Source organism: Coregonus lavaretus (genome assembly GCF_964263955.1).
Source record: "Coregonus lavaretus genome assembly, chromosome: 40".
NCBI classification, from domain to species: Eukaryota; Metazoa; Chordata; class Actinopteri; order Salmoniformes; family Salmonidae; genus Coregonus; species Coregonus lavaretus.
The window spans coordinates 11938104-11950415 of record NC_140027.1 but is presented as its reverse complement, the minus strand read 5'-3'; the positions used below and the strand labels follow the sequence as shown (position 1 = coordinate 11950415).

The 12312-nt window shown below is 43.9% G+C and overlaps 1 protein-coding gene across 1 annotated transcript in view; it reads right to left on the bottom strand.

Moving 5' to 3' along the window:
• The window catches only part of LOC311113548 (apoptosis-stimulating of p53 protein 2-like), a gene marked incomplete at both ends in the record, with an annotated part of 48428 nt that overhangs the window by 26495 nt on the left and 9621 nt on the right, over positions 1-12312 (bottom strand). Inside the window, 2 exons of the mRNA XM_084156799.1 lie at positions 4498-4611; positions 5192-5339. Coding sequence (XP_084012925.1) covers positions 4498-4611; positions 5192-5339 — 262 coding nt within the window. The remainder of the gene's footprint in view (positions 1-4497; positions 4612-5191; positions 5340-12312) is intronic.

Genomic DNA, 12312 nt, shown 5'->3' with positions numbered 1-12312 from the left:
TTTGGGGATGACCAGTGAGATATACCTGCGGGAGCGCATACTACGGGTGGGTGTTGCTATGGTGACCAATGAGCTAAGATAAGGCGGAGATTTGCCTAGCAGTGATTTATAAATGGCCTGGAGCCAGTGGGTTTGGCGACGAATATGTAGTGAGGACCAGCCAACAAGAGCGTACAGGTCACAGTGGTGGGTAGTATATGGGGCTTTGGTGACAAAACGGATGGCACTGTGATAGACTACATCCAATTTGCTGAGTAGAGTGTTGGAGGCTATTTTGTAAATGACATCGCCGAAGTCAAGGATCGATAGGATAGTCAGTTTTACGAGGGCATGATTGGCAGCATGAGTGATTGGCAGGCTTTGTTGCGAAATAGGAAGCCGATTCTAGATTTAACTTTGGATTGGAGATGCTTAATGTGAGTCTGGAAGGAGAGTTTACAGTCTAACCAGACACCTAGGTATTTGTAGTTGTCCACATACTCTAGGTCAGACCCATCGAGAGTAGTGATTCTAGTCGGGTGGGCGGGTGCCAGCAGCATTCGATTGAAGAGCATGCATTTAGTTTTACTAGTGTTTAAGAGCAGTTGAAGGCTACGGAAGGAGTGTTGTATGGCATTGAAGCTCGTTTGGAGGATTGTTAACACAGTGTCCAATGAAGGGCCAGATGTATACAAAATGGTGTCGTCTGCGTAGAGGTGGATCTGAGAGTCACCAGCAGCAAGAGCGACATCATTGATATACACAGAGAAAACCCCCATAGAGACTGCCATAGGTCCAGACAACAGGCCCTCCGATTTGACACATTGAACTCTATCTGAGAAGTAGTTGGTGAACCAGGTGAGGCAGTCATTTGAGAAACCAAGGCTATTTAGTCTGCCAATAAGAATGCGGTGGTTGACAGAGTCGAAAGCCTTGGCCAGGTCGATGAAGATGGCTGCACAGTACTGTCTATTATCGATCGCGGTTATAATATCGTTTAGGACCTTGAGCGTGGCTGAGGTGCACCCATGACCAGCTCGGAAAACGGATTGCATAGCGGAGAAGGTACGGTGGGATTCGAAATGGTCGGTGATCTGTTTGTTAACTTGGCTTTCAAAAACGTTCGAAAGGCAGGGCAGGATGGATATAGGTCTGTAACAGTTTGAATCTAGAGTGTCACCCCCTTTGAAGAGGGGGATGACCGCGGCAGCTTTCCAATCTCTGGGGATCTCAGACGTTACGAAAGAGAGGTTGAACAGGGTAGTAATAGGGGTTGCGACAATTTCGGCGGCTATTTTTAGAAAGAAAGGGTCCAGATTGTCTAGCCCAGATGATTTGTAGGGGTCCAGATTTTGCAGCTCTTTCAGAACATCAGCTGTCTGAATTTGTGTGAAGGAGAAGCGGGGGGGGCATGGGCAAGTTGCAGCGGAGGGTGCAGAGCTGGTGGCCGGGGTAGAGGTAGCCAGGTGGAAAGCATGGCCAGCCGTAGCAAAATTCTTGTTGAAATTCTCGATTATTGTAGATTTATCGGTGGTGATAATGTTTCCTAGCCTCAGTGCAGTGGGCAGCTGGGAGGAGGTGCTCTTATTCTCTATGAACTTTTTGGAGTTAGTGCTACAGGATGCAAATTTCTGTTTGAAAAAGCTAGCCTTTGCTTTCCTAACTGCTTGTGTATATCGGTTCCTAACTTCCCTGAAAAGTTGCATATCGCGGGGGCTATTCGATGCTAATGCAGTATGCCACAGGATGTTTTTGTGCTGGTCAAGGGCAGTCAAGTCTGAGGAGAACCAGGGGCTATATCTGTTCTTAGTTCTGAATTTTTTGAATGGGGCATGCTTATTTAAGATTGAGAGGAAAGCACTTTTAAAGAACAACCAGGCATCCTCTACTGACGGAATGAGATCGATATCCATCCAGGATACCTGGGCCAGGTCAATTAGGAAGGCCTGCTCGCTAAAGTGTTTTAGGGTGCGTTTGACAGTGATGAGGGGTGGTCGTTTGACCGCGGACCCGTTACGGACGCAGGCAATAAAGCAGTGATCGCTGAGATCCTGGTTGAAGACAGCAGAGGTGTATTTAGAGGGTAAGTTAGTCAGGATGATATGAGGGTGCCCATGTTTACAGATTTAGGGTTGTACCTGGTAGGTTCCTTGATCATTTGTGTGAGATTGAGGGCATCTAGTTTGGATTGTAGGATGGCCGGGGTGTTAAGCATATCCCAGTTTAGGTCATCAAGCAATACGAACTCTGAGGATATGGGGGGAATCAATTCACATATGGTGTCCAGGGCACAGCTGGGGGCTGAGGGAGGTCTGTAGCAAGCGGCAACAGTGAGAGACTTATTTCTGGAAAGGTGGATTTTTAGAAGTAGGAGCTCAAACTGTTTGGGCACAGATCTGGATAGTATGATAGAGCTCTGCAGGCTATCTCTAAATTAGATTGCAACTCCAACCCCTTTGGCAGTTCTATCTAGACGGAAAATGTTGTAGTTGGGGATGGACATTTCTGAATTTTTGGTGGCCTTCCTAAGCCAGGATTCAGACACTGCTAGAACATCAGGGTTGGCAGAGTGTGCTAACGCAGTGTATAACTCAAACTTAGGAAGGAGGCTTCTGATGTTAACGTGCAGAAAACCAAGGCTTTTACGGTTACAGAAGTCAACAAATGATAGCTCCTGGGGAGTAGGAGTGATACTGGGGGCTGCAGGGCCTGGGTTAGCCTCTATATCACCAGAGGAACAGAGGAGGACTAGAATAAGGATACGGCTAAAGGCTTTAAGAACTGGTCTTCTAGTGCGTTGGGTACAGAGAATAAAGGGGGCAGATTTCCAGGCGTTGTAGAATAGATTCAGGGCATTATGTACAGACAAGGATATGGAAGGATATGAGTACAGTGGAGGTCAACCTAAGCGTTGGGTAACAATGAAAGAGATAGCATCACTGGAGGCACCGATTGAGCCGATCTCGGCGTGTATGGGGGGTGGAACAAAGGAGCTATTTGAGGCAGTTTGAGAATGGGGTTCTATATTAAAATTGTATAATAAGAACTAATTGGAACAGCAATAGGCAAGGCATATTGACATGGGAGAGAGGCATAAAGCAATCACAGGTGTTATTAGAGAGAGCTAAGACAACAACTGGTAATGGCAATGAAAGTTTGAGCTCAGGCTAAACAGATAAACAGGACAGGGTACCGTGTAAAGGAACAGTTCAGCAGGCATCAGCTGTGCAGCTGAGTGATCATAAGGTCCAGTGAACAGCAATATGTGAGTCCGAGAGCAGTTCGAATTGGTGCTACAGCACAGCGAGCAGGAAGTACGGCTGTTGTTTGCATGTGCTAGCGGGCTGGAGCTAGCAGATGGATTTTCGTGGTCGTCGCAACGGGAAGCCTGTTGAAACCACAGACGATTACGTCGGCAGACCAGTCGTGATGGATCGGCGGGGCTTCGTGTCGACTCTAGGAGGTCCCGTCCAGTTGACAGAGAGGTAGATAGCCGGGAGATGTGCCCGACTCGAGGCTAGCGCAAGGCTGATTAGCCAACAACAACATCCATTTGGTTGCAGCTAGCTAGTTGCGATGATGCGGTGTTAAAGGTCCAGTGATTTAGTGATTCCGGCAGGAAATCCGATATGTTCTGGGTCGATAACGCGCTGTGCAGACAGTGCAGACTGGCCGATAATAGTCCAGGCTAGAGCTGGCTGGTAGGTAGTGCAGGCCACGGACAATGGTGAAAAACCGCTAACAGTGGCTAATAACAAGTAGCTAGTTAGCTGGCTACTCCCGTCCGGTAGACAAAGAGGTAGATAGCCAGGATATGGGCCTGGCTCGAGGCTAGCTCAAGGCTAACTGGTGCTTGCTTCAGGGGCAGTGGTGATTAGCCTACAGCAACACCACACACAGCACTACATTGACCAGGGCCCACAGTCAGAAAAACCCTAGGTGACCTTTCGGCCTGAGAGAATGCAGGCAAGCCAGAAAATTAGAGTGTACCCTGTTAAATAACTATGTTCCCAGCAGCCGCAAAACATCATGGATATTTTAATTATCTCAGCAATGTTTAGAATGCTTGGTGTTGTGCCATGGTCAAAACCGCATGCATCACCAAATAACATGAAGATATACAATCACTAATTTTCTTTATCATTTTGAGTTTTTACTTCACATGTGACATAGTTATTCTAATCCATATACAAAGCAAAATTATTTCATTGATTTTAAGAAAAGAAAATTGGCCATGTAGCAACTCTAATATGGTAATTGTATTGAACTTAATCATCCCAACAATGGGGACTATGAAGTGTGTCTCCCAGTTAGAATAGTAGCTGGCTGTATTGACTTTGGCTCAACTGTAATGGAATATAGGACGAATAGAACATTGTGTACACCACACACATAACGGCCAGTAAACACACCTGCCTACCCAGGCGTCTCCATTTTCAGGCTACGCTTGACACATTCAGTTACCACACTATTTACCATCCAGGTTACTGGTGGGGGATGTGTGTTTGTGGCTCTCACCCGACTCTCGGCAGGGTGCCCGGTCGTGGCGCAGAAGGAAGCGCACCTCCCCCCTCTGCTGTTCCCAACGCTGGAGCACGTCCAGCATTCGCTCTCCGTCACCAATGGCGCGCTCTGGTGTGACAAAGAAAGATGCCTGAGTAAGCGGTTCTTGAGTCCAAGGCCCGGTTCCATTTTGGTCCCTTACCTCAACCTTTACCCTTCAGGTGTTCACATCTGACGGGATAGCGGTACTGCTTTCACCCATTACGTCACCTTTCAGATTAGTGAACGCCAAAGTAGTAGGGGCTAGGGAGCGAAATGGAACTGGGCCAAAGTTGACATTGAACAAGATTTTTTTGGTTCCTACCCACCACTGAAAACTCTGGCCTTCGATTGGTTTCATTCAGTTCAACACTTTGATGAGTGCAGCCCTGAATAACATAAACCTAGAGTAAACACTGCCGTTAAAAGTTAGCCAGGAGGTGTCCTGGCTGGTCTAGTAGTAATACCACAGCCTCACACATGACTACGGTGTTGGCATTGGTTTGAATCTGGCCCATGCCCTTCAAGCACATCTCTCCTCCTTACTTCACTGTCTCTTTTTACTGTCTCTGTCCAATAAACCTGATCCTTAGTAAGAAGTTGGCACTCTACGATAAGTTTAAAAGGCATAGAATTGAGAAGACTGAGTGAGAACCGTAATGAAACTCACCGGAGCCTCGCCACATCTCGGCTAGGTAGCATTCTCCCTCCCCCGGCTCCTTGCACAGCTCCACCACATCCCGACACAGCGTTTCCGGGGTAACGGGCACCTCTGTGAAATGCTGGTTGTTGTTGCTGAGGTACACGGTGAGGAACATCTAAGACACAGACAGTGAAAAACAGACCATTAGAACAGTGTTACTCGACAATGGTGCTGTGTACAGTATTCTGGACTGAGAAACCCTGTTATAGAACATTAGGGTCCAACTCCAGACAAAGACTGAGCCAATTCAGAGAAACCCATCATAATTCTTTTCTCGCAAAAATTGTGAGAAAAGAATTAGAAGCACATTAGGTCCCTGCGAAACAGATGGTCAATGTCTATTTTGGATCCAAATATCTTACGGGGAAGTCATTTGTCAGTGTGGTCTTTTTTCTAATAGGGGCAATTTCACTGTAACGGAATTGCGCTGAGACTCAGATTTTTCACTTAAAATGTATGCCAAACAAAAAACATTGATTTAAAAGTTTAACAAACCAGTAAATGCACAAGGACTACATTTAAGATTTTACACTGAACATTTTACAAAAAACATTTACTGGAAGAACTGTGCAGATGCAAGGTGTGGTAACAGAATTTCGGTTAAATCTCCCTCAGTTCTTTATGTGACCACGTTTTCCAAACGCTTAAAAATCTGCTTCGAATTCATATTCAAAGATGTCTGTAGAAAGAATGGGGTGTCAGCTATGACATCACACCTTGAGTTTGAAAAATATATATTTTGGTTATTGAACTACACTAAGTGAAGCGGATTTATACCCGGTAACAGAATTGCGCCAATAGAATTTCATCAATGGTCCTTAATTTGTACTACACAGAAATGCATAATTTTGGATATGAATGTCATTCATCCTAAATACGTACACAAAAAGGTCGTCCTTTGCATATTTGCGTATTATTCTACACACTGGCTATTATTTTAATGAGCTCCACCACCAAACAAGACCAAATTTGGTTGGTCCAGACCGGACCAAATCCGAACCAATCATAGACGTCTATTTTTCACAAGTTTGGACATCAAATTACAGCACAGTAGAGCCTTGTAGAGAACAGTACCTCACAGAACAGTAGAGTATAGTTCAGTACAGTAGAGTTCAGTACAGTCAAGTAGAGTATAGTTCAGTTCAGTACAGTAGAGTTCAGCAAAGTATAGTACATTACAGTGTAATGTACTCTACAGGACTTTACTGAACTATATTCTACTTTTCTTTACTACACTGAACTATACTCTACTTCTGTTTACTGTACTGTGCTGTCCAAACTTATGAAACATAGGCGTCCGGACTGGACCAAATCTGAACCAATCGTGGACGCCTATGTTTGGGCCGGTCCAGACGTCTGTGGACGTTGAAATCAAGGTCAGGGCAGACTGACCAAAAAAAAAACTGAAAGAGAGGGGGCTCATGGGTAGGTGTCAGTAAGAGCCAGGAGGTGACATTAATTAGAAATGGAGAGAGAGAATTTAGAGATTGTCCAGACTTTTCACACTCTTGCTTTGACCACCAGATGACAGAAAGAGAAAGGAAAACATTTATCAGCTGAACATAATAGTATGCCAGTGAAAGGGAGAATAGTAGCAGGCAAACCAACTGTTGCTTGTGACTACTATGATTTCCCATTGTAGCCAATTAAGTAGCAAAAATTCCGCCACAAATGTTTTTGAAATTCTGTTACCGATCTGGTATCAGATTTGAGTTTTAATCACAAAATAATTCCTTTTTAAAAAATCTAAACACTATAACTAACTGGCAGGGCCTATAAAAAAAATAAGCTCGGGGCCTATGATTTCTTAATCTGGCCCTGCTCATGAGGGAGAGAAATTTGAAAATATCTTAAAGATATGTGGATTTTTGGTAACAGAATTTTTATGCACATCGTAATGCTTCTTAAACTTACAGAAGGCAGAAAAGGTAATCCTAAACTATACTGAACAAAAATAAACGCAACATGTAAAGTGTTTATGAGCAGAAATAAAAGATCCCCGAAATGTTCCATATGCACAAAAATCTTTTGTGCACAAATTTGTTTACATCCCTGTTACTGAGCATTTCTCCTTTGCCAAGATAATCCATCCACCTGACAGGTGTGGCATATTAAGAAGCTGATTAAACAGCATGATCATTATAAAGGTGCACCTTGTGCCAGGGACAATAAAAGGCCACTCTTAAATGTGCAGTTTTGTCACACAACACAATGCCACAGATGTCCAGATTTTGAGGGAGCGTGCAATTGGCATGCTGACTTCAGGAATGTCCACCAGAGCTGTTGCCAGATAATTGAATGTTAATTTGTCTACCATAAGCTGCTTCCAAAGTCGTTTTAGAGAATTTGGCAGTACGTCCAACTGGCCACACAACTGCAGACCACGTGTAACCACGCCAGCCCAGGAACTCCACATCTGGCTTCTTCACCTGCAGGATCATCTGAGACCAGCCACCAGGACAGCTGATGACATTGAGGAGTATTTATGTCTGTAATAAAGCCCTTTTGTGGAGTATTTCTGTCTGTAATGAAGCCCTTTTGTGGAGAAAAACTCATTGTGATTTGCTGGGCTTGGCTCCCCAGTGGGTGGGCCTATGCCCTCCCAGGACCACCCATGGCTGTGCCCCTGCCCAGTCATGTGAAATCCATAGATTAGGACCTAATGAATTTATTTCAATCGACTGATTTCCCTTTATGAACTTTAACTCAGTAAAATCGTTGAAATTGTTGCGTTTATATTTTTGTTCAGTATAAATATAAGTGTTGATATTAGTTGGCAGGCGTCTAATTCAACATTATTGTGTTTAGATGTATTTGTACTACCGTAAGACTTTTTCTGGTAGATGTTTTCTAAGACCCCCTTTTCATCTGTTTGACAATAAATCAAAGCCTTTGCTTATTCCTAATTTTGAGAATGGAAAATACTTGCCTTCGGAAAGTATTCAGACCCCTTTACTTTTTCCACACTTTGTTATGTTACAGCCTTATTCTAAAATGGATTCAATAGTTTTTTCCTCCTCATCAATCTATACGCATTTCCCCATAATGACAAGCAAAAACTGGTTTTTAGAAATGTGTGCTAATTTATAAAAAATAAAAACGAAATATAATAATAATAATAATAATAATAATAATAATAATAATATGCCATTTAGCAGACGCTTTTATCCAAAGCGACTTACAGTCATGCGTGCATACATTTTTGTGTATGGGCCTTTACTCAGTACTTTGTTGAAACACCTTTGGCAGCGATTACAGTCTCGAGTCTTCTTGCGTATGACGCTACAAGCTTGGCACACCTGTATTTGGGGTCGTTTCTCCCATTCTTCTCTGCAGATCCTCTGAAGCTCTGTCAGGTTGGCTAGGGAGCGTCTCTGCACAGCTTTTTCAGGTCTCTCCAGAGATGTTCTATCCGGTTCAAGTCCGGGCTCTGGCTGGGCCACTCAAGGACATTTAGAGACTTGTCCCGAAGCCACTCCTGCGTTGTCTTGGCTGTGTGCTTAAGGTCGTTGTCCTGTTGCAAGGTGAACCATCGCCCCAGTCTGAGATCTTGAGCGCTCTGGAGCAGGTTTTCATTAAGGATCTCTCTGTACTTTGCTACATTCATCTTTCCATCAATCCTGACTAGTCTCCCAGTCCCTGCCACTGAAAAACATCCCCACAGCATGATGCTGCCACCACCATGCTTCACCGTAGGGATGGTGCCAGGTTTCCTCCAGATGTGATGCTTGGCATTCAGACCAAAGAGTTCAATATTGGTTTCATCAGACCAGAGAATCTTGTTTCTCATGGTCTGAGAGTCTGTAGGTGCCTTTTGGCAAATTCCAAGCAGGCTGTCATGTGCCTTTTACTGAGGAGTGGCTTCCGTCTGGCCACTCTACCATGAAGGCCTGATTCGTGGTGCTGCAGAGATGGTTGTCCTTCTGGAATGTTCTCCCATCTCCACAGAGGAACTCTGGAGCTCTGTCAGAGTGACCATTGGGTTCTTGGTCACCTCCCTGACCAAGGCCCTTCTCCCCCGATTGCTCAGTTTGGCCGGGCGGCCAGCTCTAGGAAGAGTCTTGGTGGTTCCAAACTTTTTATATTTAAGAATGATGGAGGCCACTGTGTTCTTGGGGACCTTCAATGCTGCAGAAATGTTTTCGTACCCTTCCCCAGATCTGTGCCTCAACACAATCCTGTCTCGGAGCTCTACGGACAATTCCTTCGACCTTTTGGCTTGGTTTTTGCTCTGACATGCACTGTCAGCTATGGGACCTTATATAGACAGGTGTGTGCCTTTCCAAATCATGTCCAATCAATTTAATTTACCACAGGTGGACGCCAATCAAGTTGTAGAAACATCTCAAGGAAGATCAATGGAAACAGGATGCCTGAGCTCAATTTCGAGTTTAATAGCAAAGGGTCTGAATACTTATGTAAATAAGGTATTTCAGTTGTTTATTTTTAATACATTTGCAGAAATTTCTAAAAACCTGTTTTCACTTTGTCATTACGGGGTATTGTGTGTAGATTGCTGAGGATTTTTATTTATTTAATCAATTTTAGAATAAGGCTGTAACATAACAAAATGTGGAAAAAGTCAAGGGGTCTGAATACTTTCCGAAAGGCACTGTATGCCTTAATTTCTCAAAAATATAGACTCGTAGCTTTCATTTGTCACCCATAACATTGTCCTATGAACTTCACATTGGTGCTTATAGGTCCTTCTACAAAGAAATTACCATAGGGAATTCCACGAATAATAATGGTGTTATTTCGCCATCTGGACTGAGCCAGCCCAAAGACAGAATGGGGACAGTCTGGTACCTACTCAAGAACCCCCTCTGAAATTATGAAGGGGTGAATGCAGTTCTGAACACCATTTCAAAAAGAGAAAACTGGGTCTCAAATTCCAATAGAGCCAAGCCCCAATCTTTGAAAATGAAAACATGATGACGAGACAACACTTTCAAGGACACCGGTCCTCGAGAAAAGGGGGCAGGCTCTGTGAATTTGACCTTTCACTAGATTCTACAGGAGGTCAACAGTTTCATTTCAAATGTGCAGACGCTGCAGCAGACCACTGTGACAACTGTATATGGGGGACAATAAAGGGTTATAGAGCCAAGTGCAAGTCAGCAATTTCTTTGCATCATAAATAGCAGGCCAAGCCAAACACATTCCGCTGCCCAAAGGTATAGAGGATGCAAAAAGCGATCATTGGCTTGTTGCTTCGTAGAGGTGTTCTGGCATGTGGCCTGAAAGGGCTCTACCACTGAGGTAACAGATGGGCTTTAGACTGAAGATGCGCCCCAAATGGCACCCTTTTCCCTACAGTACATAGTGCATTGCATTTGACCAGGGCCCATAGGGCGCCATTTGGGACACACCCTGAGAGTAACATGGAAGCTGTCCTGTAGACTGCAGCACTTCGTTCCCACTAACAACCGACAGAACCTGCCATTCAGAAAACCTCTGCTTAAAACCCGTTATAATCTGGAGATGCAACTAGAAAATCAGGAGGACTTAGATCTTACTAAGCTATTGATCGGAGTGGTTTTAAAATTCTTTGTCAAACTGAGCTGTCTACCAATTTCCTGAAATCTATGGAAGGTTTTCAACCCTGAAACCATTCATGATACATCTATGATGTCAAGCACAGGTGGATTATGGAGAGGAACATAATTATGTCGAGGCGACAGTATAAAATAATAAAGCCTTCCATATCCGCCACAACATCTGGTATTTAACAGAAGTGGCTGAGAGACACGTAACAATGCTAAACCACTCGCAATGCCGACTGATCCGACATTTGTGAAATCGAGGCACAAGCTTGCCGGCTGACACTCCACGCACCAATTCAAGTATCCGGTTTGAAGCAGCTGTGCACTAAGGGTTTAAAAATAGGCTTTTTTTTGCCTAAATGCTCTCAATCTGGGCACTGGATCGGACTACAGCTGGCGATATGACTGACTGCCATTCTGTCCTAGTCACGCTAGGAGTACAAGAAAACCACAGACTGGCAATTAGAGCTAGGATAACATCATGGCCATGTGCCCTCTTCAAGGTAGATTCTGCCATATGACATCATCATGCAAAGCCGAGCAACTTCCTGCTTGCAGACAACAACAGGGATGTAGCTCAGTTGGTAGAGCATGGCGTTTGCAACGCCAGGGTTGTGGGTTTGATTCCCACGGGGGGCCAGTATGAAAAATAAAATAAATAATGTATGCACTCATTAACTGTAAGTCGCTCTGGATAAGAGCGTCTGCTAAATGACTAAAATGTAAATGCAAGATAATTAATATCAGCAAAAAGACTAATTGCCAACATTCGGCCTCCCTTGAGACATGCCCACATTGGATAGAGGCAAATTCTAAGTTTGTTGTTGTTGATTTTTAAAACAGGAAGTCACCCCACTTTGCATGACAATGTAATTTTGCTAAGTCTACCTACAACACTCTGAAGAGTCCGTCTTTAAAGAGCCACTGAACACGCCTATTGACAAGTGTGTTTTTCTGTTGCTCATTAGAAAAACTGGATTTCAGTCTTGGAGGTGTGTTTCCTGACTGATTCTACATTTGGTTAATGATGTTTGTCCCCCATTTCACTTCCTCAAAATCCCCAGAATGAATCGAAGATAACTCTAAAAATCTGTCATACATTTTTACATTTTTGCTGAGGATGTTTTAGCTGCGCAATTTTACATCTAACTAAGGTGTTTGGTGCAGTATTTCTCAAGTAAAAACATTTGCGACGTGTTGTCTTATGTAAACAAAGTCTGCTGGGCAGTCTGTCTCACTGTCTATGCTACTGGATAGAGAGCTATCACTGCAGCTGTTCACCCCATGTTAGTGGGCAAATGTACATCGTCAAATCAAAACCCAACCTTCAATTACCCGTTGTGACACACGGATGTTCCAAACTCAGTTTTAGGCGAGACTGACTTTATGACCAAAATGATCCTATTTACACTTTGTAGTCAATTTTGACACTAGAATAACTGTTTCTGATTCCTATCAATGCCACATAGGCCATTTTCAAGGGGATTTGTTGCTTTTTAAAGGCAGTCGCTCTTTAACAGTATATAGCTGATTTGAGTCCTA